At 48.0% G+C, this 22,725-nt stretch overlaps 1 protein-coding gene across 2 annotated transcripts in view; it reads right to left on the bottom strand.

Annotated features, from left to right (window-relative positions):
• The window catches only part of CSF2RB (colony stimulating factor 2 receptor subunit beta), a 29,676-nt gene extending 15,049 nt beyond the window's left edge, over positions 1-14,627 (bottom strand). Inside the window, exons 1-8 of one of the 2 annotated variants that reach the window (XM_077168718.1) lie at positions 14,504-14,627; positions 7,707-7,943; positions 6,622-6,745; positions 4,664-4,854; positions 1,428-1,585; positions 1,173-1,341; positions 778-913; positions 466-623 (exon numbers count right to left, since the gene is read on the bottom strand). In XM_077168718.1, the coding sequence (XP_077024833.1) occupies positions 466-623; positions 778-913; positions 1,173-1,341; positions 1,428-1,585; positions 4,664-4,854; positions 6,622-6,745; positions 7,707-7,782 (1,012 nt within the window). In that variant the 5' untranslated portion in view covers positions 7,783-7,943; positions 14,504-14,627. Of the gene's footprint in view, positions 1-465; positions 624-777; positions 914-1,172; positions 1,342-1,427; positions 1,586-4,663; positions 4,964-6,621; positions 6,746-7,706; positions 7,944-14,503 lie in introns of those variants that run through there. The other variant, XM_077168719.1, reaches the window with a different exon arrangement.
• Positions 14,628-22,725: the final 8,098 nt, after the last annotated feature.

Raw genomic sequence — 22,725 nt, 5'->3', positions numbered from 1 at the left:
TTCTGCCACCTTCAGTCCCTGCTGCAGCTGCATGGCCAGTTGACCATGTAGATACAGACCAACTGCACGGAAGGCTGAGCTCGGAACTCCGTGGAGAATTCTAAAGTCAGGGAGGGAAGGCTTTGGTGGGAAGATCAGGAGAGTTTGGTCAGCAGGGGAACCTTCAGGGAAGCTGCAGAGTTGGGGAGGAGAAGTGAGCACTGGAAAGAGGGGGAAAGACACTTAAAGTGACCATGTGGCTATTAATTGTATCTTTCTTATTTTTTTAGTCATTCTTTTGTTGTTCTTGAGAAGTTCAAGTAGAGATGGGAACTCCTTCTGTTCACTTGTGGTTCCTGGACTGGGCTGTTCTGAAACCGATGAGCTTGAGGACCGGGTCATGTGGGGCCCCAAGTTTTTTCAGGTGACACAAGGAAGCAGCACTGCCCCGAGAACCCCCATGTAGAAGGCTAGGGGAAAACTCACTGTTCTCTGAGCTTTTTATGAATTTCTCTTCCGTCTTGGGCTCAACAGAGACCATGTACTGCCCGTGGGCCCCAGGGTCGGCCACGGGGATCTGACATCGGTGCCGGGTATAGGGACCGCTGAGCTTCTCCGCCAGCACAGGGGAGCACTCTTCCTTCCTGGGGAGCACAGCTGGGTGAGGACAGGGAGGAGGAAAGGGCCTCAGGGGTGGGGATGGGGCTGCCAGGCCTTCTGCTGGGGCCTCCAGGGAGAGGAGGGGGCTGGGGCAGGCAAGGCCCTGGGGGGCAGGGGGAGGAGGCAGGAGCCGCTCACCCTGAGTCGAGGCTGGCCTGGTAGAAGAGGGTGAAGGAGACTGAGCTGGTCACCTCGGACCTCACTTCCCAGGAGCAGCTGAGCAGGTCGGCCCCGTTGAAGACGCACTGGAGGTTCTGGGGCTGGGCCTCGTCCCCTGGAGGGGAGAATCCCCGCACCCATTAGGACCCAGCTGCCGTCAATGCTGTGGCATTGTTAGTGTCGTGGGATGAGCCTAGAAGTGAGTGGGGCGCAGCCGCAGCCTCTGCCGTGCTCACAGCAGACGGGGTCAGCCCAGGGAAACTCGGAAGTCAATGCCATGTGGTGGGTGCTGGAACGCCCCCATGGGGACTCCTAGAGCCCCCTGTCTAGGAGCCCCTGGGCCCACCCTGCCCTCCGAGGGCAGACCCGGTTACCTGGCTGGGAGATCCAACGAACCTCTGGGCTCCACTGGCTGGGCCGCCCTGACAACCCTGAGCCCGGGGCCAGCAGGGTCCGCACTCTGGCCACATAGGTGCTGCTGGGCACCAGGTGCTCGGGGAGCAGGACGGCCTGGGAGGAGGCGGAGTGCAGGGTGAGGGCGTCCTGTGGGAGACAGGGGTGCTGGAGGAGGCCACACCGGACCAGGGGCTTCCCTGGGGCGCAGGGCAGAGCTGACCTCGGTCCCCTACCTCCCAGGAGTCCTGAAGTCGCCTGTAGACCACTTCAAACTCCAGGTCCCTCAGGGACAGCCAACTCCCCTGGGGACCCCCGAGGGCCACGCTCCAGCTCAGCATGAAACGGTCCCCGGTGCTGTTGACATAGAGGTCTGTCGGTGCTGGGGGCTGGACTGGGGAGGAAGTAAAGGGATGTGTAAGGGAGGGAAGCCCATGATGAGTGCGGAGACTTCATGGACTTTTGTAAGCCCAGACTTGGGTTCCAGTCTCAGCGCTACCCCTATCAGCTCAGCGACCTTGGGCAAGACCCCTGCCCTCTGGCAGCCTCAGGCCTCTAGCTGGAAAGCTGCGTGGGACTGCGTGTGAAGTGATTGAATGCTTTGCAGACTGCCTTGCACATACAATATAAACTCAACAAAGGGTGCTACAAACTCTCACGGGAGCCTTTTTCTGTCCTGTGCCCCTCCATGCCCATGATCTGGCCTCTGTGGCTTCTCTACCCACGGAAGAGCCATGACTCAGGTTGCCCCTGGCCTGCCGTCCACCCTGTACCTCCTGCCCCGCCTGCCAGTTTCCTGTTCCTCTGTCAGCGCCGAGGGTCTAGGGGGCTTCTTAGACCCTGCCTCTGCCAGGAAGAGCCCCTGCTCCTTTGTTTGTCCCATCAGTTGGTCTCCCAAAATCAATGAGGAGCTTACGGAAGGCAGGGGTTGGGTCTTAAGACCCCCCTGCCCAACCAGAGCCTAAGATGTAGCCCCTCAGTGAATGGGGGGTTCCACTGTGAATGAATGAATGAATACACGCAGGCAAGCTTCAGAGACCTCTCATGAAAGCTTTCCTTTGACTGAGAGCAAGATGGTAGCTGGTGGGACGTAACTGGGTGAGGTGGGAGCCCTCACCCACCTCAGGAGCTCCTGAGCCCAGCGTGACGGGACGACCCTGTGCCCGGAGCTTCAGAGGGCCACTGCCAACATACAGACTGGGTGCCTGGCCACAACTAGTCATCCAGCCTAGGGCATGCAGTCTGCACTCTCGTTTCACAGAGGGAGAAATGGATGGAGGAAGTGAAATGTCCAAGGTCTTCAAACACAGGAGCCTGAGAGCAGCACACAGCCACATCCGTTCCCCCCACTGACCCTCGGGCCCCCCCCAACTCACTGTTCGGATCCGCCCTCCCGACTCCACGTGTGCTCCAGGTGGCACAGGGCTGTGCTCCCCCGTCCCTAAGCTGTCCCGGCCCCTCCACCAGGAAGCCGTCCCCGAGGTCAGGCCCTACGCTCCACAGGGACAGGAGCACGGCCTGGATGCTTCGCTGCTCTCCTGGTACACGTCAAGTGTTTAAACTTAAGGAATGAATCACCCCTACACCCTAACCCCCCTGGCCCAACCCCGAGAGCCTCAGGCCTCCCGCTGGGCTGCTCGCTGCAGCCTCCCCCTCCTCTCCCCTCTGTGACCCTCACCCTGATCCCCCCACTCCAACTTCCCTACCACCCCTCATCCCCTCCACTCAGACTTCCTCAACAGCAGGCCACAGGGTGCTCCCTCAACACCCCCATAACCACTAGAGCCCCTGGGAAGAATCCAGCCCCTCGCCCCATGGCAAACAGCTAGCAATGGGGGCTCACATTTTCAAACAGTAAAAAATAATCCATAGAGAATAATTCCCAAATCTGGGAATTAAATGGACTCCTGTGAATAAAGTTTTATGGAAGGCAGCACACCTATTTGTGTTCTGTTTACAGCTCTTCTCATCCTACAGTAGTAAAGCGGAGGTTACAGCAAAGACAGCATGGCTTGCAAAGCTACAAATATTTAACCTCTGGCCTTTTGCACAGGACATTTGCCAACCCCTGCTCCACAGGGTGAACTTTGTCTCCTTTGCAGGGCACAGGAGCCTCTCTGGGTGCGGGCCCTGACTGCATCTCCCTCTCCTCCCTGACCACTGTCCAGCCTTCTTGAAGTCGATGCCCTTAGCTCCCAATGCCTAACAGTTTTCCCAACCTGCCTCACTTCCTTGAGCCTCCTGGCCTTTGCACATGCTACTTCCTGAGCCAGGAGCGCTCCTCCCTCTCTCCCTTCCTATTGACTCTTCGGTTTGCAGCTGTCAAGCACTTTCCCCTGGGAAGCCTGTGCTGATCCCCAGGGGATCCCCTGCACACACCCACTTTCCTGAGTCATGCATGGAACTATGTCCGGTGGTTCCCCGTCTCCCCAGCCTCTACACCAAGAGCTCCACTCAGGATGGGACATTGGCACCCTTCAAACACATACGTGGAGACTATTTGAAATGTGTTCCTGGCGGCCTACACTGTCTCCTTTCCCAGGCTCCAGCTTTGTGATGCTGCCGCAAAACAGGCAGGAAGCAAGGCAGGGCTCCACTCCCATATCACACACGCAGGTGTGATAGGGTCAGGGGCCTAAATTCAGACTGTCCTGAGCTGAGTGGCCTTGGGCAAGTCACTTCCTTCTATCTCAGTTTCATCATCAATCAAATGGCAATAGTAGAAGTGCATACCTCGGTGTTGTTTTGAGGATTAAATAAGGGAACCCAGTATCTCCTAGAAGCCAGCCATTTGTGTGGCTTTGCCATATCAGTGTGACTTTTACAAAATGTCTTCCTTCCTTGTATTTAGCCTCATTCTAAGCAATAATTTCCTTGAATCTATGAGATTGAACTGCTGGTTGTGTTTATTTCTAATATATAGCAAAATAAAACCCATCTGTTAATCTAAAAATAATCTTCTACACCCACCTAAGGTCACTAATTATTTTATTTGCCACTGTGGATACAGAGACAAATTGAAGGCCACTTAGTGAGGGTCATAAGGTGACAAGCTACAGGACACACTCGGCACATCGCCCTCATTCATATATTCAAGACTGTGGAAAAGGTATTAACCTCTCTGGCCTCAGTGTTTCATTTACAAAATGGGCCATTGCCGAAATTGAATGATACCACATTGGTGAATGAGTTTTGCAAGCTGGTGAGTTTCTATGTGAGTCATAAGAATTATGTTCCTAAAGGGAAGCCCCCATCCCAGAAGCCAATGGCTTGGCAGGTGATGGGAGCAACTGGTGGCAGGGGGGTACCTGTGGTCAGAAGCTCCACCAGATGTCCGTGCTCCAAAGCCTCTTCTCTCAAGAGACCCCAACCCAACCCCAGTCTGCACCTCCACCCCTTGACACCCTCCCTTCCCTGGTCCACCTCCTGCTGCCCATTGTCCAAAGCCTCATCAGGGACCCCAGTCCCTCACCGTGCTGGGCCAGAGAAAAGGTGCGCTGGACAGCCAGAGGCCTGTCGGGCTGGAATGAGTAATAGTCCTTGTCGGCCAGGACGAAGAGCTTGTAGGGAATGACGCATCTTCTGGGCACACAGTCAGGTTCCGGGCAGGCTGACCAAGGCAGTTCGTCACTGAGATTGCACGACACCGGCTGCGGAGCACCACTGCCAGGAGAGGGCATGGTTAGCCCAGAGCGTGCGAGAACCTCTCATCCAACAAATAGTTACTGAGTGGTTACCATGTGGCAGGCTTCGTCCAGGGGCAGGGGCCTGGCTGGGAACAAAACATACATACAGTCCTGCCCCATGGAGCCGATGTCCAGGCGGAAGGAGACACGCATAAAATTGAATCAAATATGCAGTGTGTCAAGTGGAGGAAATTTTATGTGGACAAGTAAAGCAGGGAGAGCGGAGCTGTGGGCTTGAAGGTGGGGGGTGCAACTTGAAATGGGGGGTTCAGGGAAGGCATCATGAGCAAGCACCATTAGGGCTAAACCCAAGACTGAGCCCTGGGCATCCCACCATGCAGAGCTGAGGACCCAAGGATGAAGGAGCAAAGGAAACTAAGAGGCCAGAGAAGCCCAAGGAACCCTGGGGAGCACAAGGTCCAGAATGCAGGGGTGCTGGCACCTCCAAGAGCAGAGAGTCAGATGATGCTCAGTCAAGGCAGAAGAAACCTGCCCCTGCCCCGAAGACTGAACAGCATGGAGGCCACTGGAGGGTCTCGATAAGAAGGACCGGCTGAAATGTTGGGCGTGAAACCCTTAGAATCAGTTCACAGGAGGGCGATGGGACAAAAGTAGAGGGATTTGGCTCTGAGGGAACTGAGAAATGGGGCCCCGGTAGGAGGCGGTGTGGGTCAGGAGCTGGTGCTATGGTGGTTGTGGGCATTTGTAGGGTGGGGGCATCGGTCATGCTTGCAGGATGATTGGAGCGAGCCCGGGAAAGAGCACAGTGGGTGGCACAGGAGAGGGCGGGGACATCGGTGGCAGCAGTGCCGCCCCTGATGGGGTCCAGGGCTTTGGCCTCAGGCAGGAGCTGCCAGATAACCCCTTGCAGGACAGAGGCACAGACCCAGACCAGAGGCAGGGAGGTAGGCAAGTGGGGGTGGGGATGCCTCTCTCCTGGGGTCTCAGTGCAGTAGGAAGCAGGTCAACAGCTGAGGGGGGGTGGTGGGGAAAGGGGGCACCTGAGGAGAGGCAGGAGGCAAGATGGAGGCATCCAGGGGGGCGGGAGGGAGTGGACACAACGTTGCGATGGGTGTGGACACAGCCACCTCCTCCCCAGGGGGTCTCCGCTACTCTGTGACTCTACCCAGATAGTTATTTCCTTATGGCTGATTTAGATCCTTACTAATATCCCAAAATGGGGGGAGTCACCTTCCCCAAACGGCCAAGGAGCAGGAGAGCAGGTGATGAGAAAGGGACAACCCTGCCCCTCTGGAGATGGGGGCGGGGCCCGGGAGAGAGCACAGAGCCACGCCCCTCACCTCAGGCTGAGGGACCCCCACCGGGCTCTGTGGCCCACCCACCCACGTGAGGGGGGTTGACGACCTCTCCCTTCCCCCTCCCATGGCCTCGGTGTCCTCATCTGTGAACTAGGCATTGCGTCCCCGTCCTGGTCATCCCACAGTGCGGATGAACTAAGATGCAGTACACGGGGTCATTTTGTTCAACTGCGCCAAAATAAGAGAAATGACCAACAACTACAGCCACGATACAGAAGACCCTCCCAGGAACCCCGACATCAGCACCTGCACCGGGTGTGCAGGCTGCCCACCCCCCACCGCCCTGGCTCACCCCCACCCCCACCCCCAGCTGACCCCGAGCCCTCTCCCTCCAAGCCACAGGCCGCCCAGCAGGCCCAGCCCTCCCCTCCCCACTTCGCCCTCCCTGGCCTCTGCCCCTCCTGCCCCACGTCAGCGCCACTCACTCGTTCAGGCGGCGGTGGAGCGTCACGGGGATGAGCCCCCGGGCCGCCCGGGTGTCCGCCCACCTGCAGATGATGCGGCTGGTGTAGTCGTTGTAGCAGCGCAGCGTCCGCAGCGGGACCGTCTCTGACCGGGAGAGGCAGGGGCGGGTCACACATGTCCCCTCCAGGTGGCCCCTGTCACAGCTCCCTAGATCCCCCACCCCGGGGTCGGCAGTGGGGAGGGGTCTCCCAAAAGGTTGCAGGGGCTCCTGGCTGCCAGGCCGAGGTGCCCCGGGGTGGGAGGGTCCCGGTTGTCAATAATTCTAGTTCATTCTGGGCACATTTCCTGAGCCCCTGGCCTCTGCTTCTGGAGCCCGGCCCCAGTGGGGGACACGCATCCGGCACAGGCCCCACTCCAGACTCTGGGTATGAGGCCGGGGAAGAGAAGCTCGCACCCCCACCCCCTCGCCCCTCCCCCCTTACCCCACCCCACCCCTCCCCCACCCGGACAAATGCACCATGGTGGAGCTGGAACCCTGGGGTCTCCCATTCGGCCCCTCTGTGGCCTGGTGTCTGGAAAATGGAATTTGTCCCCTCAGTCATCAGAAGCCAAGGTCTGTGGGAGAGCTTCTGGGAAGGGTACACAATTCCTTTTGCCTCAAGAGCCAAAGGAACCTCCCGGTTGGCCCCAAGTGAGAAGGAGGGGGCTGGGTGGGCGGGGAAGAAGGGATGAGGCCCAGGTCCCAGCAGGAGCAAAGGCGCAGCCCCCAGGGAACGTTCCGGGTGCCTTGGAGAGGGTGGCCACTCGGAAGGAGCGGAAGAGAAAGGCTTCACCACCGGCCTGGGGTTCAGAGGCTTTGAGTGCCGCCCCAAGAAATGCGGGTCTGGGGATGACACACTCTGAAGTGGACTGTGCCAGGGGAGACAGGGGGAGAAGGGCAGGACTGTGGGCGGAGGGCAGGGTGGGAGGTGGCCAGGGAATGACAGGAGGGAGAAGAAATGAGGGAAGGGGCCGTTGTGCCTCTTCAGAGTCCAGGGAGGGAGCCTCATCCAGGGGGCCCAGCAGTGAGCCAGGGCAAGGGAGGGGAGGGAGCGGTGGGACTCACCTTGGGTCCCTGCCACACTGGGCCTCCAGCACAGAGCCAGCAGGGCCAGGAGGAGCAGCCCCCTTGTCCGTGCCATCTCCCCCACTGACTCTGGATCGGCAGGGGTCCGGGCGGGTGGGTCTACACTTCGGGAAACGTCTGGGTCCTCACTGCTGGGGATTCTGGTGTCCCCTCTGCCTGGGGCTCAGGTGGGCCGCGTCACAGACCCTTCCTCGGGGGCTCTGCCTCTGCTGGGACCTGTGGAAGGAGATGTCAGCTGGAATTGCCCCTCTGTGCCCCCCCCCCCCAATCTGCATGGCCCACAGCCCAGGGACACAACCAGTGTTGGTGGGGAGAATCCGGGATGCGCCCCAGAGGCTTTTGGTGCTGTCCCCACTGCTTTCTCAGCCTGGCACCCTGGGGACAGTCCCTTCCCCTTGAGCCTCAGTGTCCTCAGGTGTGACCACCAGGGAGATAGAATGAGGACCTCTGACCGTGGCTCCCCTCGGGTCATACCCCTTGATGGAGAAGCTGAGAGGAAGCCTGGTGATCCATTTGTACCAATTTCCCGTGGTCTGCTGGGTGTGCATGCCACGCTGTCCCGCCCTGGCTGTGAGCTCCCACACACACTCTCCTGCACAGGCAGAGCCTGGTGCTAACCCGCCCCCGCTCCGATTACCGTCACCCCTCCCCACCCCACCCGCTGAATGCCAGTTCCCTTTTCTTTGCAGAAGCCTGGGGGTTTCCTCACTTTCTTTTTTCTTGGGCCCTGGGAAGTACCCAGGAGCCTCCTCTTCTCCCCACAAGATTGTCTGAAATGGGATGCACACACATACACATCACACACACATGCACACACAATGCGGGAAAAGCACAACTCCGGTCCCAGCCGACCTGCCCGCCCGCGCGGGCTCCCGTACCCGAGCTGGTGGCCTGGCCTGGCCATAATCCCAAATGTTTCCTGAGCCTCACTATCTGCATCGGTAAATCAGGCACAAGTAGACATATCTCGTGTGGTTGTCGTGAGAACTGGATGTGATGAGGCCAGCAAATGCTCAGGGAAATCGGGAGGGCGTGTTCGGCTATGGGGCAGAGGGTCTGACCGTGTGAGTGCCGCGAGATGGGGAACAATGCTGCAGAGTGAGAGTCCGTGGGGGCTCGGCTGCCTCCCCGTGGGCAGCCTGAGAATTCCGGAGCTTCCATTTTGGTCTTATCACAGATAGAAATACTACATGTGTCGTATTCATCCCCAACTAAGTCGCAGACTTAACTCATTGCCGATCAAAGTCTAACCGGGTGTTTTTGCGGAAACTCGTAGGAAAAAATGTACATGAAAATGTAAGCTAATGAAGTTTTTAAAAACAAGGAGGCTATAACCAATAACAAAATGTATCATAAGAATCTGATAAGTTAAGCAGCGTCCTTAACACACATGCAAGATAGGTCAACGGATAAACTAACTAGAAACAAATTTTATTTTACCGAAGAATTTACCATATGATAAAGGTGGGATCATGAATTATTGTGGAATGATGGAACACTCAATAACAAGCGCTAAGATCATTGAATAATAACATAAAAATATCAGTTTAAATCCCATCTCATGCTATTCCCCACATATCAGGTTAATGAAAAATTAAATGTTAGAAGTTAAAGCAGTTGGTTCCCAGACCATGCACCAAAAAGAATATAAAGCATGTTAAACTGACAAACCATAGAAGTGAATATCTTTGAATTATTTAAGCTTAAAAGCAGAGGAAGAAATTAGATGGACCAAGACTGACAGATATAACTTCATAAAAACAAAAATCTTTGTATTTTATAAAAATGATAAGCATAAAGCAAAGGACAAAGTGCAAAAACTGCACCAAAATTATGAACTTAAATATCTTTGTACCTTAAACGGTTAATATGAAATAATAAGTCATTTGCAAATACAAGTAGAAAATTCACCTGCACACAGAATTCATATTTGTGGCTGACCTGTATTGAATGTCTACCTGTAAGCCATACACTGTTCAAGGGGCTTACAGGTGTTAACACAAAGATGTGTAGGTTACTGTTAGGAGCCCACTTTAGAGATGAGGAAATGGTTATATGAGTGTCGAGTAATTTGCCTGTGTTCACACAACCAGAAAAGGGCAGACTGGTTACAGAGCGTGTGTTCTTGACCACTGCACCAATAAACGGCGTGTATTTCCCAATCACTGCTATCATTCTTGTTTATTCTGACCTGTGCTGAGTCAGCAGGCACTCCTGCAGACATGCACGAACACAGCAGAAACAAAAGAAAGCTTTAAAGCCACTCGATTAGCACTCTCAAGAGATTTGAGGTATCATAGGCATTTAAAAAAAAAACAGACTGCTGTGCAAAAGAGTTCTTTGTGATCCATACTTTAAAAAATAAATACTTCAGAAATGGTCTAAATTTCAGAGTGGACACTACAAACAAATACATTCTAGAGGTAGGGGCAAGGAAATTTAAAGTCAGAGAAAAGCTGAGACCTGGAAAAGAGATATCCCAAAGTTCCAACAACCAGAAGCAGAGGACAGAGAGAATTGAGGATGGGTATGGCAGTGCCAGCTACCTACCTGTCCCCTTCCTCCTTGGTAACAGAAGCCCAGGTTTTAGCTGGGCTTATTGCTACATGGAATAACAATTATATTTCCTATACTTCCTTGCCACTTGATGTGGTCATGTGACTAAATGTCCAAGGAGATAGGTGGAAGCATTCAGTATGCCTTACAAAAAGCCTGCTTAAAAGGAGTTAAGTCAAGTCAGGGGGGTCATTTTTCCCTTCTGCTTTTCTTCCTTTTAGCCTGCAACTCAGGAGTGATGGCTGGAGCTTCAGCAGCCATATCAGACCATAAGGTTACCTTGAAGATGGAAGCCATAAGTCAGGATGATGTCACAGAAAGATGGCACCTGGATTCCTTTTGTCCCATGGAATAACCATAGCAGCCTAAGATTGCCTACCTTTGAATGTTTTTTATGTGAGGATGAAATAAACTTGTGTGTTGTTTAAGTCTCAATTGTTTGGTGACTTTTCCGTCTGGAACCAAACAGTTACAATTGGAAATAGCAGAAGAAAGCATCACAGGCAAAAAAGCAACAACAATCCACTAAGTGAAGAACAAGATCCATTTATTCAAGTGCCTATGCAGACACATGCTGGTGAAATTTCAGTCCCCCAAAGAAGGGAGTGGGGGAAGAAACCCTAGAAGCTTCCAGAAGGAGACAAACAAAACATGTTACCTTCAGTGGAAAACGTCAGGTCAACAGAAGATTTTTTATGAGCAACCCTAAACTCTAGATACTAGGGAACATATGTTTAAACCTAGAATAATAAAATACCACATTTTCCTTGAAGTGAAAGAGCAAAAAAAATTTTTTTTTTGATATATAAGGACAAAGACAGTTTTTTAATCTTTTCTAGAAAAAATTACTCTAAACTGACATTCAGAAAAAAATAAACCCCAAGAAACATAGCATGTGATTATGGAATCAGTGGTGAACAAAGAAACTGAGGCTTACAGTTAAGAACCTGTTACTTCATAAAATAAAAATACATAAATACATGATAACAATATGGAACTAAAACTCGGATGATTTTGATGTGGGAGTTGGCTATGAGTGTAAAGGTAGAAAGTAGAGGAGAACTGAAAGCTTGCTAAGGGTCTTATCTTGTTTGGGAATAACACATATATGGAATTAAACCAACATGCTGATGAGAAATTTAAGTTTAAATATATGTGTGTTAAAAATGTAAAGGTGACATGTCAGTAGGAGTGAAGGTGAGCATGGGGGAAGGAGCATGAGAGAGAGAGAGAGAGCAGAGGAGAGGGGAGGGGAGGGGAGCAGGGAAGAAGACAAGAGGGAAGAGAGAGGAGAGAAAAACCAAACATCTTCTCATTCAAAATAAAAATGCACGGCAAAACTCCCAAACTCATGAAGATTTTAATAATAGGAATAAAAACTGAGAAGTAAAAAAAAAAGGCAAAGCCTAAATTCACCCTAAACAAAAATAATTTCATGTAAAATCTGACAAAGACTTTTTAAAAACGAATGCATCATGATCAAGTAGGAATTATTACAGAATGCAAGGGGCATCTTTAAAAAATCTACTTATACAATTGAGGACTTTAACAGATTAAGAGAAGAAAGAAAGATAAATTCATCTTGACAGATGCCTCCAAATATTTATTTGATAATATGCAAGTCATTCTTGATTAAACAAACAAACAAACCTCGTGGCAAATGAAGAGTTGTAAAGAATGTTTGTATTTCTAGGTGTCCACCAGAAACTGACAGCAAATGTTAGTACCTTCCCTGACAAAAGGCTCAAACAGAAAGAAGTTGCCCACTATTGGTATTTTCCAGTAGTCAGTGCTCCCCTCAAATAACCTCTAAATTCAGTGCAATTTAAATTGAAATTCCAAGAGAATTTTTAATAGATTTGACAAGCTGATTCTAAAATTGGAAATATTTAATCCAGTGGGGTCCAGGGCCATCACACTAGACAAAAGAAACATAAAGCAGTAAAGAAAATAACCTAGAATATATAGGAATTTAGGAGGCAAAATCATTGAGGAAAGGCTGGTCTACATAATCAATTATTTTGAGGCAATTGTATGATACTTTAGAAAAATCAGATTATTTATATAATAACCATCCCACCAAATTCTAGAGGGATTAAAGATCTAAAAATCAAAGGAAAAACAATAAAAGCATTAAAAATATTTCTGTAATCTTACAGGTTGAGTAAGACATTAAAACCAGAAAACATGAAGGAAAAAATGATGACAGATTGAACTAAAAACAATCAAACATTTTTATATGATGCAGGACATCTTAAACAAAGACAAGTGACCATCTGGGAGAATTTATTTTCAACATATGTAAGCAAATTATTAAGATACATGATAAATGAACCGCTCCTGAAGCCAATACATCAAAGACAAAGAACCTGTAAGAAAATGAACAAAGGACGTCTCCATGAATATCATAAAAGGAATCCAAATGGTCAGTGAATAATGTGGAAGATGCAATCTCACTCAAAATTAGAGGAAAGAAAAATTCAAGCAACACTGAGATAATTTTCATCTATCAAACTGGACAAAATTGAAAGACTGTTAATTTCCCTAAAGAAAAATTGGCCCTTTCATACACCACTGTGGGGATATATATTAGCTCAGCTACTTTGATGATGATTTGATGATACCTTTTGAAATTTTAAAAGCACACCCAGCGATTCTGCTTCTAGGAATCCAGGCTACAGAAGCCTTTAACAGCTGTGCAAAAATTGGAACCAACACAAGCGGCCATCAAAAGGGAATTAGGTAAATTACGGTGTCCCCATACTAATAAATGTCACCTATTTCTTAGGATTAAACTAATGAGTTGTCTATATATGCGTCATTTCAGACAGTGGTCCAAAATGTAATATTAAATGAAAAAAATAAGTCACAGAACAATCCGTATGTTATAATCTCACTTACACAAAAAGGAAACCTATATACTTATAACATGCTTAAAAACAGCTTTGGAGGGATGCGTATGGCAAAGAGATTGGGAGGTAGGAGCTGGGATAAAGATGATTGGGGTCTTCTGTCTGCTATGCTACATAATTCTGTATTGCTTGAATTTTTAATAAAGCAAGTATTCAGGTATTTACTTGTAAAACATGAAGTACTATCGTCAAACAACTCAGGAACTATTCCATAGTATTGGGGGATGTAGTGCAATGTAAGTAAAGCTGATGAAGGAAGAAAAAGTGACCAAATGCTAACAGTAAAGGTTATGTACTCACTGCAAAACTATTAGAAAGCAGAAGAGAGGATGACATGTAGAAGAAATTAGAATCCAGTGATGCAAAAAATATAACAGTAGGACGTGAGCTGTCATGACAGTCTTTCTAGGGTATGTCCGCAAAGCCCGACCCCAATGCAGACCCACGCACGTCTCCGCTGTCTCATCCAGGGACAGGCTCGCACACCTGGACACACCCTGAGGAAGCCCACCCACCCACCACACCTGGGAACAGGAAACAGCTGGGCCCAGGCCCAAATTAGCAACAGCTCGCTATGGTTTGGGGCAGGGTGTGATGGTAAAAACACGTTCTTTGAGGGAGAAAATGGGAGCCCGGGTGGTGCCAGGTATGTTTCTGGGCGCGGGACTCGGGTCCCTCCTGCTCCTGCCTGGAGTTCTGGGCCCGAGCTGAACAAGGTTCCAGGATCCCCCCTCCTGCACCCCTCTCTCTCTCTCCCTCTGCACCCCTGCACTTCCATGGACACACACAGACACATGCGCGCACACACACAAACACACGCACGCAGACACACTTTCTACACCAGGGTGCGAGAGAACATCAGCGCTCTCCCCAGTTCACAGATGAGACCGAAGCCCAAGGCAGGGAGGGGATGTGCTCCCTGTCACCAAAACCTTAGTGATGGAACAGGACAGGCAGCACCGAGGGGTCTAACTCCAGACCCCAGCTCTCCCTGTCACTCATGCCTGCTCCCTGCCAGGACAGTCCGATGCCCCCTATAAGGCCAGGTGCTCCACCCACCCAAAGACCTTTGCTCAGCGCCCAAGTAGGAAATCAGTACCCTTTGCTATTCCCCCCCTCACTGGCTGCCCCTGGGCTCAGGTCTGCCCAAGAGGCCAAGTCTTGAGCTGCCCAACTCCCCAGAGCACACACATGCCCTTCCCAGGCTCTCCCCATCCCTTTCCATCCAAGACTCCTCACGCTCCCCTGCTCCTCACCTAGCATGCCCCCTTCCACCCCTCAGCCGTGCCCCTGAAAGCCGAACAATACCTCTCTGTTGTGGGGAAGATCAGCTTTCTGCTGGAGTCCCCAGACACCAGTGAGCCCCACTCGCTTCCTATTAATGCTGACGTTGTTAGGAAACAGAAGCAGAAAGAGGAAGCAATGCTGACCCAAGCCTGTGTCTGCCCAGATGCATCACCCAGCTTCTTAGAACTCTGGACAGGGCTCTGTTGCGTAAGCTTCACCGACAGTGCATGTGATTTTAGTTTTCTGCCCAATTAGTTTCCACTGCTTTGTCTCCCTGTAAACTCCTATGCATCCTTTAAGTCTCAGCTCAAATGGAGCTTCCTCCGTGCAGCCTTCCTGACTTCCCCCTGGGGGATAGAGGGTGGGGGGTGGCTGCAATATGCAGAGCAGGTGAGACCCCAGAGCCAGGCAGATCTGGGTTTGACTCCCACCTCCACTACTTCTTAGAGTGTGCAAATTACTTGCATGTAACTTCTCCAGACCTCAGCCCTTTACTTGTTACTTTTACATAAATGTATGCACAAACTTTGAAGGACTGTTGAGGGAATCAAATTTGATGCCAGCTCATAGCCTGACAGTGAGACTCCAATAAGGGTTTTATTATTTTGATTCCCCCTCTGTCCCCTCTGTCCTGAACCTCCCCACATTGACATTCATGGCTGTCTCCCCCTAACACTGTTTTTAGGGCAGCCTGATTCATGTCTCTTTCCCCAGTATCTAACAGGGGCCCTGGCACAGAGGAGGCCCGCCATGACCACGTGTGAAACAAATGAATGAATGAACAGACGATCAAGCAAATGATTGAATGAATGGATGATCAAACAAATGAATGAGTCACTCTCAGAGTCAAGCAAGGACCTAGATCAGGGCCAGGCACCCACTTTTGGTGCAAAATTTAAGGGCCCAGAACAAACAAACAAAAAACCCTTAGTAATCAAGATAAATAATACTTTTATGCAATATTATAAAAAGTGAAAAATAATGCAAAAAATAATGCACAGTGCACAGAATATTACAATTTTCCACAAAGCCAGGACAGGTAACAGTGCTAGCTACCCTGAGCTTTATTGGTGCCTGGGGAAAATGGAAAAATCAGCAACCGGCTCCTACGTGCAGACAGGGTGAAGGCAGAGGAGGGGCCTCCCAGGAAAAGACATCTAGCAGCCTGGACAGGGTGAGGGGAAAGGAGGGGTGGGGACCTGTAATGAAGGCTTCAGACTTCCAGCCCGATTGTTGTTTGCTTTCTTCCTGCCAGGAAGGGTAGGCCTGGCCAGGAATAGCTCGGCATGCCCGGCCCTGGGGGAGAAAGCCCTGACCGGAAAGCGGGAGAAGTGGCTGCAGATTAGGGTGGCCCCTGGCACTTCCACCCCTGGGCGAAACCCCTCCGTGGGTGGAGAGGGCGGGCAGGGTCCCAAGTGGATGTGATGGGTCTGCATTGGCGCAGTGCCCAGGCCTTTCCTTTCTCCTAGGTGGCCGCCTCGGCCTGTCCTCCCTGGACCTCTGCTGTGCCAGCCAGTGCTGAGCGACCCAGGGCGGGCCACACGCAGACCTGTCCCCAGGAGCTCGGTGGGGAGGAGAGAGCCGCTCCAGAGGTGGAGGAGGAACAGTGTTCTCTCGCCGTGCTCTGGGCCCAGGGTGGACCTGGACACTGGGGCTTGGGGAGACCTCGCGTCCGCAGTGCTTCCCAGGAAAGCCAGGATTTCTGTGGTCTCGGAGCTCAGGAAGCTCCTTCTTGTGGCCTCAAGAGGGCGTCCAGGGCGGGCAGGAAGCCCACAGTCCCCTCCTACGGCTGGACCAAGGGACCCCCTCACCTCCCAGTGTGACAAGGACTGGGGCGAGGGATGACAAGGACTCAGCAGGGAAGTGGCCTGGAAATGGAACGCAGGAACTTCAAGTTCGAAAGATAAAATTGTCAGGGCACTAAAAACTAGCAGACAAACAAAGCAAAGTAAAACAAGAAAAGCTTAATCACGTTCCTGAGGGTTGCCCTCACCCTGGGTGTGGAACCGACCAGGAGTCTTGGAGTAATCTTTACAATGTGGTTCTGCCGAGGGGAGCACTTGGGGACCCCCTCTAGGTACTTGGAGGTTTGCTTTTCTCTGCCTTAATGGTTCTTGGACAACGACCTTGAAAGCCATTGTGCCAGTGTGAAAGGATTATGCACCCTGGAAAAACCATGTTGTAATCCTGAGCCATCTCCTGGAGGCAGCAGTTTCATTCAATCCCTACTCAGTACTACAGGTTGGAAACTTGATTAGATTGTCACCGCAAAGATGTGACACACCCACTCCAGGTGGGTCTTGATTACTTTGCTGGACTCCTTTAAAAGGGGAACCGCGGGCAGGCCACGGTAGCTCAGCAGGTAAGAATGCTTGCCTGCCAAGCCCAAGGACCCGGGTTCGATTCCCGGTGCCTGCCCATGTAAAAAAAAAAGGGAACCGCTTTGGAAAATGCTGGAGAGAACAAGGAGAACGCCACGAGAGCAGCACAGCCACGAGAAGCAGAGGGCCCAGGCAGCCGGAGACCTTTAGGGATGAAGAAGGAAAACACCCCTGGGGGAGCTTCATGAAACAAGAAGCCCGGAGAGAGGAGAGAACGCTAGCAGACGTCACCAGTTCACCATGCGCCTTTCCAGTTGAGAGAGAAACCCTGAACTTCATCGGCCTTTCTTGAGTGATGGTAACCTCTTATTGGTGCACTTCATTTGGATATTTTTATAGGCTTGCTTTATTTGGGACATTTTCACGGCCTTAGAACTGTAAACTTGCAACTTAATAATTTCCCCTTTTTAAAAACCATCCCAATTCTGGTATATTGCATTCTGGCCGCTAACAAACTAGAACAGCCATGGGGCCAACTTCCTTTCTATCTGGGACCAATAAGATTTTCTCAACTACTTAAAAAAAAATTCTGCACTGTATGTTCCAAGTGTACATGCCAGGGATATTTATAAATACGTGCACTTATATAACCACCCCTCAGATCAAGATACAGAACATTCCCAGGCCCCAGAAGGCTCATTGTTACCCCCTCCAAGACACTGCATCTCGATGGCAACCACTACTCTGATTTTTCTCATCAGAAATTAGTTGTGCCTCCATTTCAATTTCACTTGTATGGACTCACTTTATACCTGATTGTGACTTAGGTGCTTTGATTAAATGAAGTGACTGGCCAAGGCTTTCTGATACCCCTGATCTGTTCTGACACGTAATTGCTCATCTATTTTAACTTCATTATATTGTATCCCTGGGGGTGACCCTGTCATCAGACTCTCAAATTTTGGTCCAAAACCCACGTGCAATTTCTGAGGTGCTGTTAAAAATGCAAATTCTAGACTTCCAAGTTAAATACCAGAATGAGATGAAGTAATACATTTTAACTCTCTGATACTGATCAAAATGACCAAATAATTAATAAAGAAAATGAGACAAAAATGTACCAGTAGCAGCCAATCAAGTAAATAGAAATGATTTTATACCCCCAGTTTTATAGTGTGGAAGTCAAGGAAAGTAATAGAAGAGGCTGGCAAGCCCGGAACAGGTGTGCCTTGGCCCACTGAGTCTGAAGAAAGAAGTTGAGTGGACAAAATCCTTAGAGAAACACCCTGCAATGTGGAGAGGAGTAGGTTGAGTTGCTAGGTAGAGAAACTTGCAAAAATCTGAGGAAAGACTGTCCAGAATAGTCATCCCCACATACTGCTGAATGAGACCAGAAAAAAAAAAAAAAAAGAAAAAAACCAAGTCCAGGGCAGCCTCAGACCTTCCACAGTGACTTTCTACAGTGAGTAAAGTGACGAAAGAAAACAGAAGAACTATTACTTCAGGTGGTGTAATGGCCTAGATCCTCCTAGGGCTCCCATCACTCAAAACACCTAGATCCTGGATAAATATACATTTCTTTTTAGTGCATTGCTGTGCTCCTAGGAGGTGAAGAAATTCTCTAAGTCAGCCCCCAAACAAAACCAAAGCAAAATAACAACAACCAAAAACACACACACAGAAGTAAACAAAAATAATGAGCTGAAACCTGAATGTTGAGCAAACAGGAAATGTGCTGTCAAGTTTGCTGTCAGTGCAAATGAGGACAGCAGTTCTGAACATCTGGAATCAGAGCCCTGAGCTTCTAACAAAGAGAGGGAGCTAAACTTGAAATTCTCACCTTCAATTCAGGGCTTGAGAGAAAACCTACATCTATTCCGGGGTAGGATAGCTTCTGCCTGCCAACAGAAGCAAATGCAAATCTCTCCAAAGGAATGCATTCTCAATTTAAGCCCCCAGGTTTCCCATGTACAAGCTGACAATTAAGAAACACTAAACTCACGAGAAAACAAGCCACCATGGGTGAGATTAAACAGAAACAACAAAAAGTTGATACAAGCCCTTAAGAAACAAAGATATTGGAATAATTGGATATTGAATATAAAATATATGTGTAAGAAATACAGGGATAAAATGCGTAATCACAAAAATGAGCAAGTGACAGGAACTAAAAATAAAATCAGGCATGACATAGTGCTTTTCACCTACACTGATGACACTGATGACTGTTATTTTAAAAATGGAAAATGAGTGTTGGAGAGGATGTGCAGAAATCGAAACTCTTATGCATTGTTGGTGGGAATGTAAAATGATGGAACAACTGCTGAAAATGATATAGTGAGTCTCAAAAAGTTAAATATAGAATTCTCACGTAATCTGGGAATTCCACTTTTAAGTATACACCCACAGAAATTGAAAATTAAACAGATATTTTGATATCTGTTCATAACAGCCAATGTTCATAGCAGCATTATTCACAGTAGTCAGAAGGTGGAAACATAAAAGTCTATGAACAGATAAATGGATATCCAAAACATAATGGAATGTTATTAACCTGTAAGAAGGGATTAAATTCTGAGACATGCTGCAACCTGAATGAACCTGAAAATAGGCTCAGTGAAATAAGCAAGGCACATAAAGACAAATATTGTATAATTTCACTTATATGAAATATCTAGAAATAACAAATTAGAAGACAGAAGATTGATTAGAGGTTTCCAGGGACAGGGGGTGGGTGGTGGGGGAGAATAGGTGCTGCTTTTGGGTATTGATTTTTAGTAAATTTTGGAAATTTCAAAATAAAATTAATTTTTAAAATAATCAGGCATATTTGGAAAAAATGAAGTAGAATGCTTATAAATGAAAATATAATTGTTAAAATAAGAAGGTAAGTGGACAGATTAAATAGCAGATTAGATGCAGTGGAAGAGAGAATTAGTGGATTAGAAAATATAAAACATAAGAAATTATTCAGAATATAGCCCAGAGAGATAAAGGAATGGGATATATAAGAGATGTATAAGCTGTAAGAAGAAACTTCATCTAACCAAATCTCCGAAAGAAGATAATAGAGAGAAGAGAATGTAAGGATGGGAATATTTGAATATATAGTCTTTCAGAACTTATGAGAATTTTCCAATGTTTACAAAACACATGGATCTATAGAAGAAAATACAATATATACTAGCGTGAAAAATTAAAATAAATCATTCCTAAACACATTGTAGTAAAGTTATGAATCTTAAAGACAAAGAAAAGTTGAAAGCGACCAGAGAGAAGAGAGTGATAATTTACAAAAGAAAAAACAATTAGAATGACAGCAGACATCTCCATAAAAACCATGACATTCAGTAGACACAGTGCCACAACACGTTCAAAGTGTTGAAAGAACATAACCATGAAGTTAGAATTCTGTACACTACAAGACCATCTTTCAAAACTTAGGAAGAAATTGAGAAGTGTTAAGATTTTTTTTTTTAACCCTGATGAAATCTCCCACCAGCAAATCATCAATAAAGGAATTTCTAAGATTCTTCAGGGAGGGAGAAAATTATCCACAAGGGAAGTTCTGAGATACAGAAACAGATAATAAGCAAGAAATCGGAAGCCATTTACATAAATCCAACAAAAATTTGCATAAAATTAATAAAAATGTCTAATTTTCTGGTCTTTTTTATTGTATGCTGAATGGTGGGGTCACATTTCATTCTTTTTCCCTGTGAGTATCCCATTATTGTAGCACCATTTGTTGAATTTTTGTTTGCTTATTATTATTATTTTTTGCTTGTGCTTCGGGAAGTGCATGGACTGGGAATCAAGCCTGCATGGTCTCCTGCATGGCAGGTGAGAATTCTACCGCCGAACTATGCTTGCACCCCCTTTTTCTGGACTTTTTTAAAAAAGAAACTATTAAATAAAAATGACATGTTAATTGGAAAAGGGTTGTATTAGTTGGAGTAGTTAGGCTGCAGTAACAAGTGAATTGAGAAATATCTGCTATTTCTTGTTGAGCAGTAGTCCTGGGAAGGTGTTCGTGTCTGTGGGTGGCTCTCCCCCCAGGTCAGTAAGGCCCGGTTCCTTCCATCTTGGGGCTCTGCCATAGGGTCTTGTTGTTTGTATCCAGATGGCAAAAGAGGACAGGAGAGGGATAGCAGGGAGGTTTGTATGGACTGGGGTGGGGAGAGGAGGGCACATGTGATTCCATTCACAGTCTATTGGTGAGAATTCAGTTACAGGTCATGCCTAACTGCAAGGAAGTGGGGGGAATGTAGGCTAGCTGTGTGTCCAAAGAGAGGAAGGACGTACATTAGTGGACAGCTAGCCAAACTGGTCAGAATTAAAATGTCCTGAGGTCCTTGGATTATTTGAGAGGGAGTTAAGGTATTAACTGTAGACTCTGTTAAATCTTCATGTAAAATTTCAGGTAACAAGTAATGGAATAGATGGCGAGTATAGACTTAGTTTATAAGTCAAACTAAGAGAAAAGAAAGAGAGAAAAAAGCCAAGAGAACAGAGTAAATGAAAACCAAAAAAGTAAGATAATAGAAACAAATCCAGATATATTGGTAATCAGAGTAAATGAGTAGACTTACAAGCTACAAGAAAGACAAAAATGGCTTTTTTAATGAAGATTTGAATAGATAATTAACAAGTATATTTTAATGGCCAGTTGTAGAATCCTACAGCCAACTTTTAGAGAATTCATATTCTTCTTAAGCATAAGGGAAAATTGTAAAAAATCAGTGCTTACTAGGTCACAAAGCAAGTCTCAACAAATTTCAAAGTATTGTTATATAAAAGACATGAAACCATTTCCATAAAGTTCTGTGGGAGTCGACCCCAGCAAAGTTGCCATTTAATTATGAAGGCAATCAGAAGGTGTTATCAAATATGAGAGAACTCAGGAAACATGGCATTCATGAAAATAAAAAACACACTCACTGATTAAGTCCAGCTAATGAAATTGAAGATATAAATAAAAATTGAAACTCAAGAAAGGTTAATCCACATGTATTTGTTAGGAATTGTACATGGCTATACGGAACAGAAACCCAACCTCATGGCTTAACCAGAGTGTTCTTTCTTTCCTTCCTTCCTTTGTAACTTCTTTCCTTCCTTTCTCCCTTCATCCCGCCTTCTCTCCTTTCCCTCTTCCTTCTGTTCTTTTTTCCCTCCCTGCCTCCTTCTATCCTTCATTCCTTCCTTTGTTTTCCTCGTATAACATGGAGTCGGAAGGTGTGCAGAATGGGTGGGTGTCAATGACTGGGAAGAAATTTCCAGCAATAATAGCGGGGGCACTCCTGTAAGAGAAGCTGCGTCATCCATGCCCTCGAGGGAAAAATGAAGACACCCAGGACCCGGAGTCAAAATGGTTCAGGAGCACCAGAATCCAAATACGAAGAAGTTTTAGGAACACCTCAACCAATTTACTTTGCTTATGATTTCCTTTATATGAAAGCAATAGAATGGAAAATCTAGATCTAATAAGTCTAAAAGGGCTCTCTCAAGTATTAAATTCTAATTGATACAAATTACTTTGTCAGATTTCAATGGGGAATTACCACACCCCCAATCCCAGTGGCTTATAAAATAATGGTGTCTTACAACAAATGGCATCTTCGATTCTAGGAAGTAAGATCTTATCTGGAACTGCATAGTGCATTCAGTTGTTATTTGCATCCATCCTCCTTTCAGTCTGGAACAGATGCCTCAATTTTCCTTGACAGCTTTGAAGATGACAGGCCAGTCGTTTTTTGAACGTCCTTCAATTTGGATTTGTCTGAAGTTTCCTCTAGGTGAAACATTTTTGGCCAGAATATCACAGAAGTTACTCTGAGTTCTCAGTGCATCCTACCAAGTTTAAATGTTCAGTTTGTCCTGTTACTGATGATGTTCTCTGATCATTTGATAAAGTTGTCTGCC

This window comes from Tamandua tetradactyla, chromosome 7 (assembly GCF_023851605.1).
Source record: "Tamandua tetradactyla isolate mTamTet1 chromosome 7, mTamTet1.pri, whole genome shotgun sequence".
Taxonomy (NCBI): domain Eukaryota; kingdom Metazoa; phylum Chordata; class Mammalia; order Pilosa; family Myrmecophagidae; genus Tamandua; species Tamandua tetradactyla.
The sequence above is the reverse complement of the archived record's forward strand: the minus strand, read 5'-3'. Positions and strand labels throughout refer to the sequence as shown.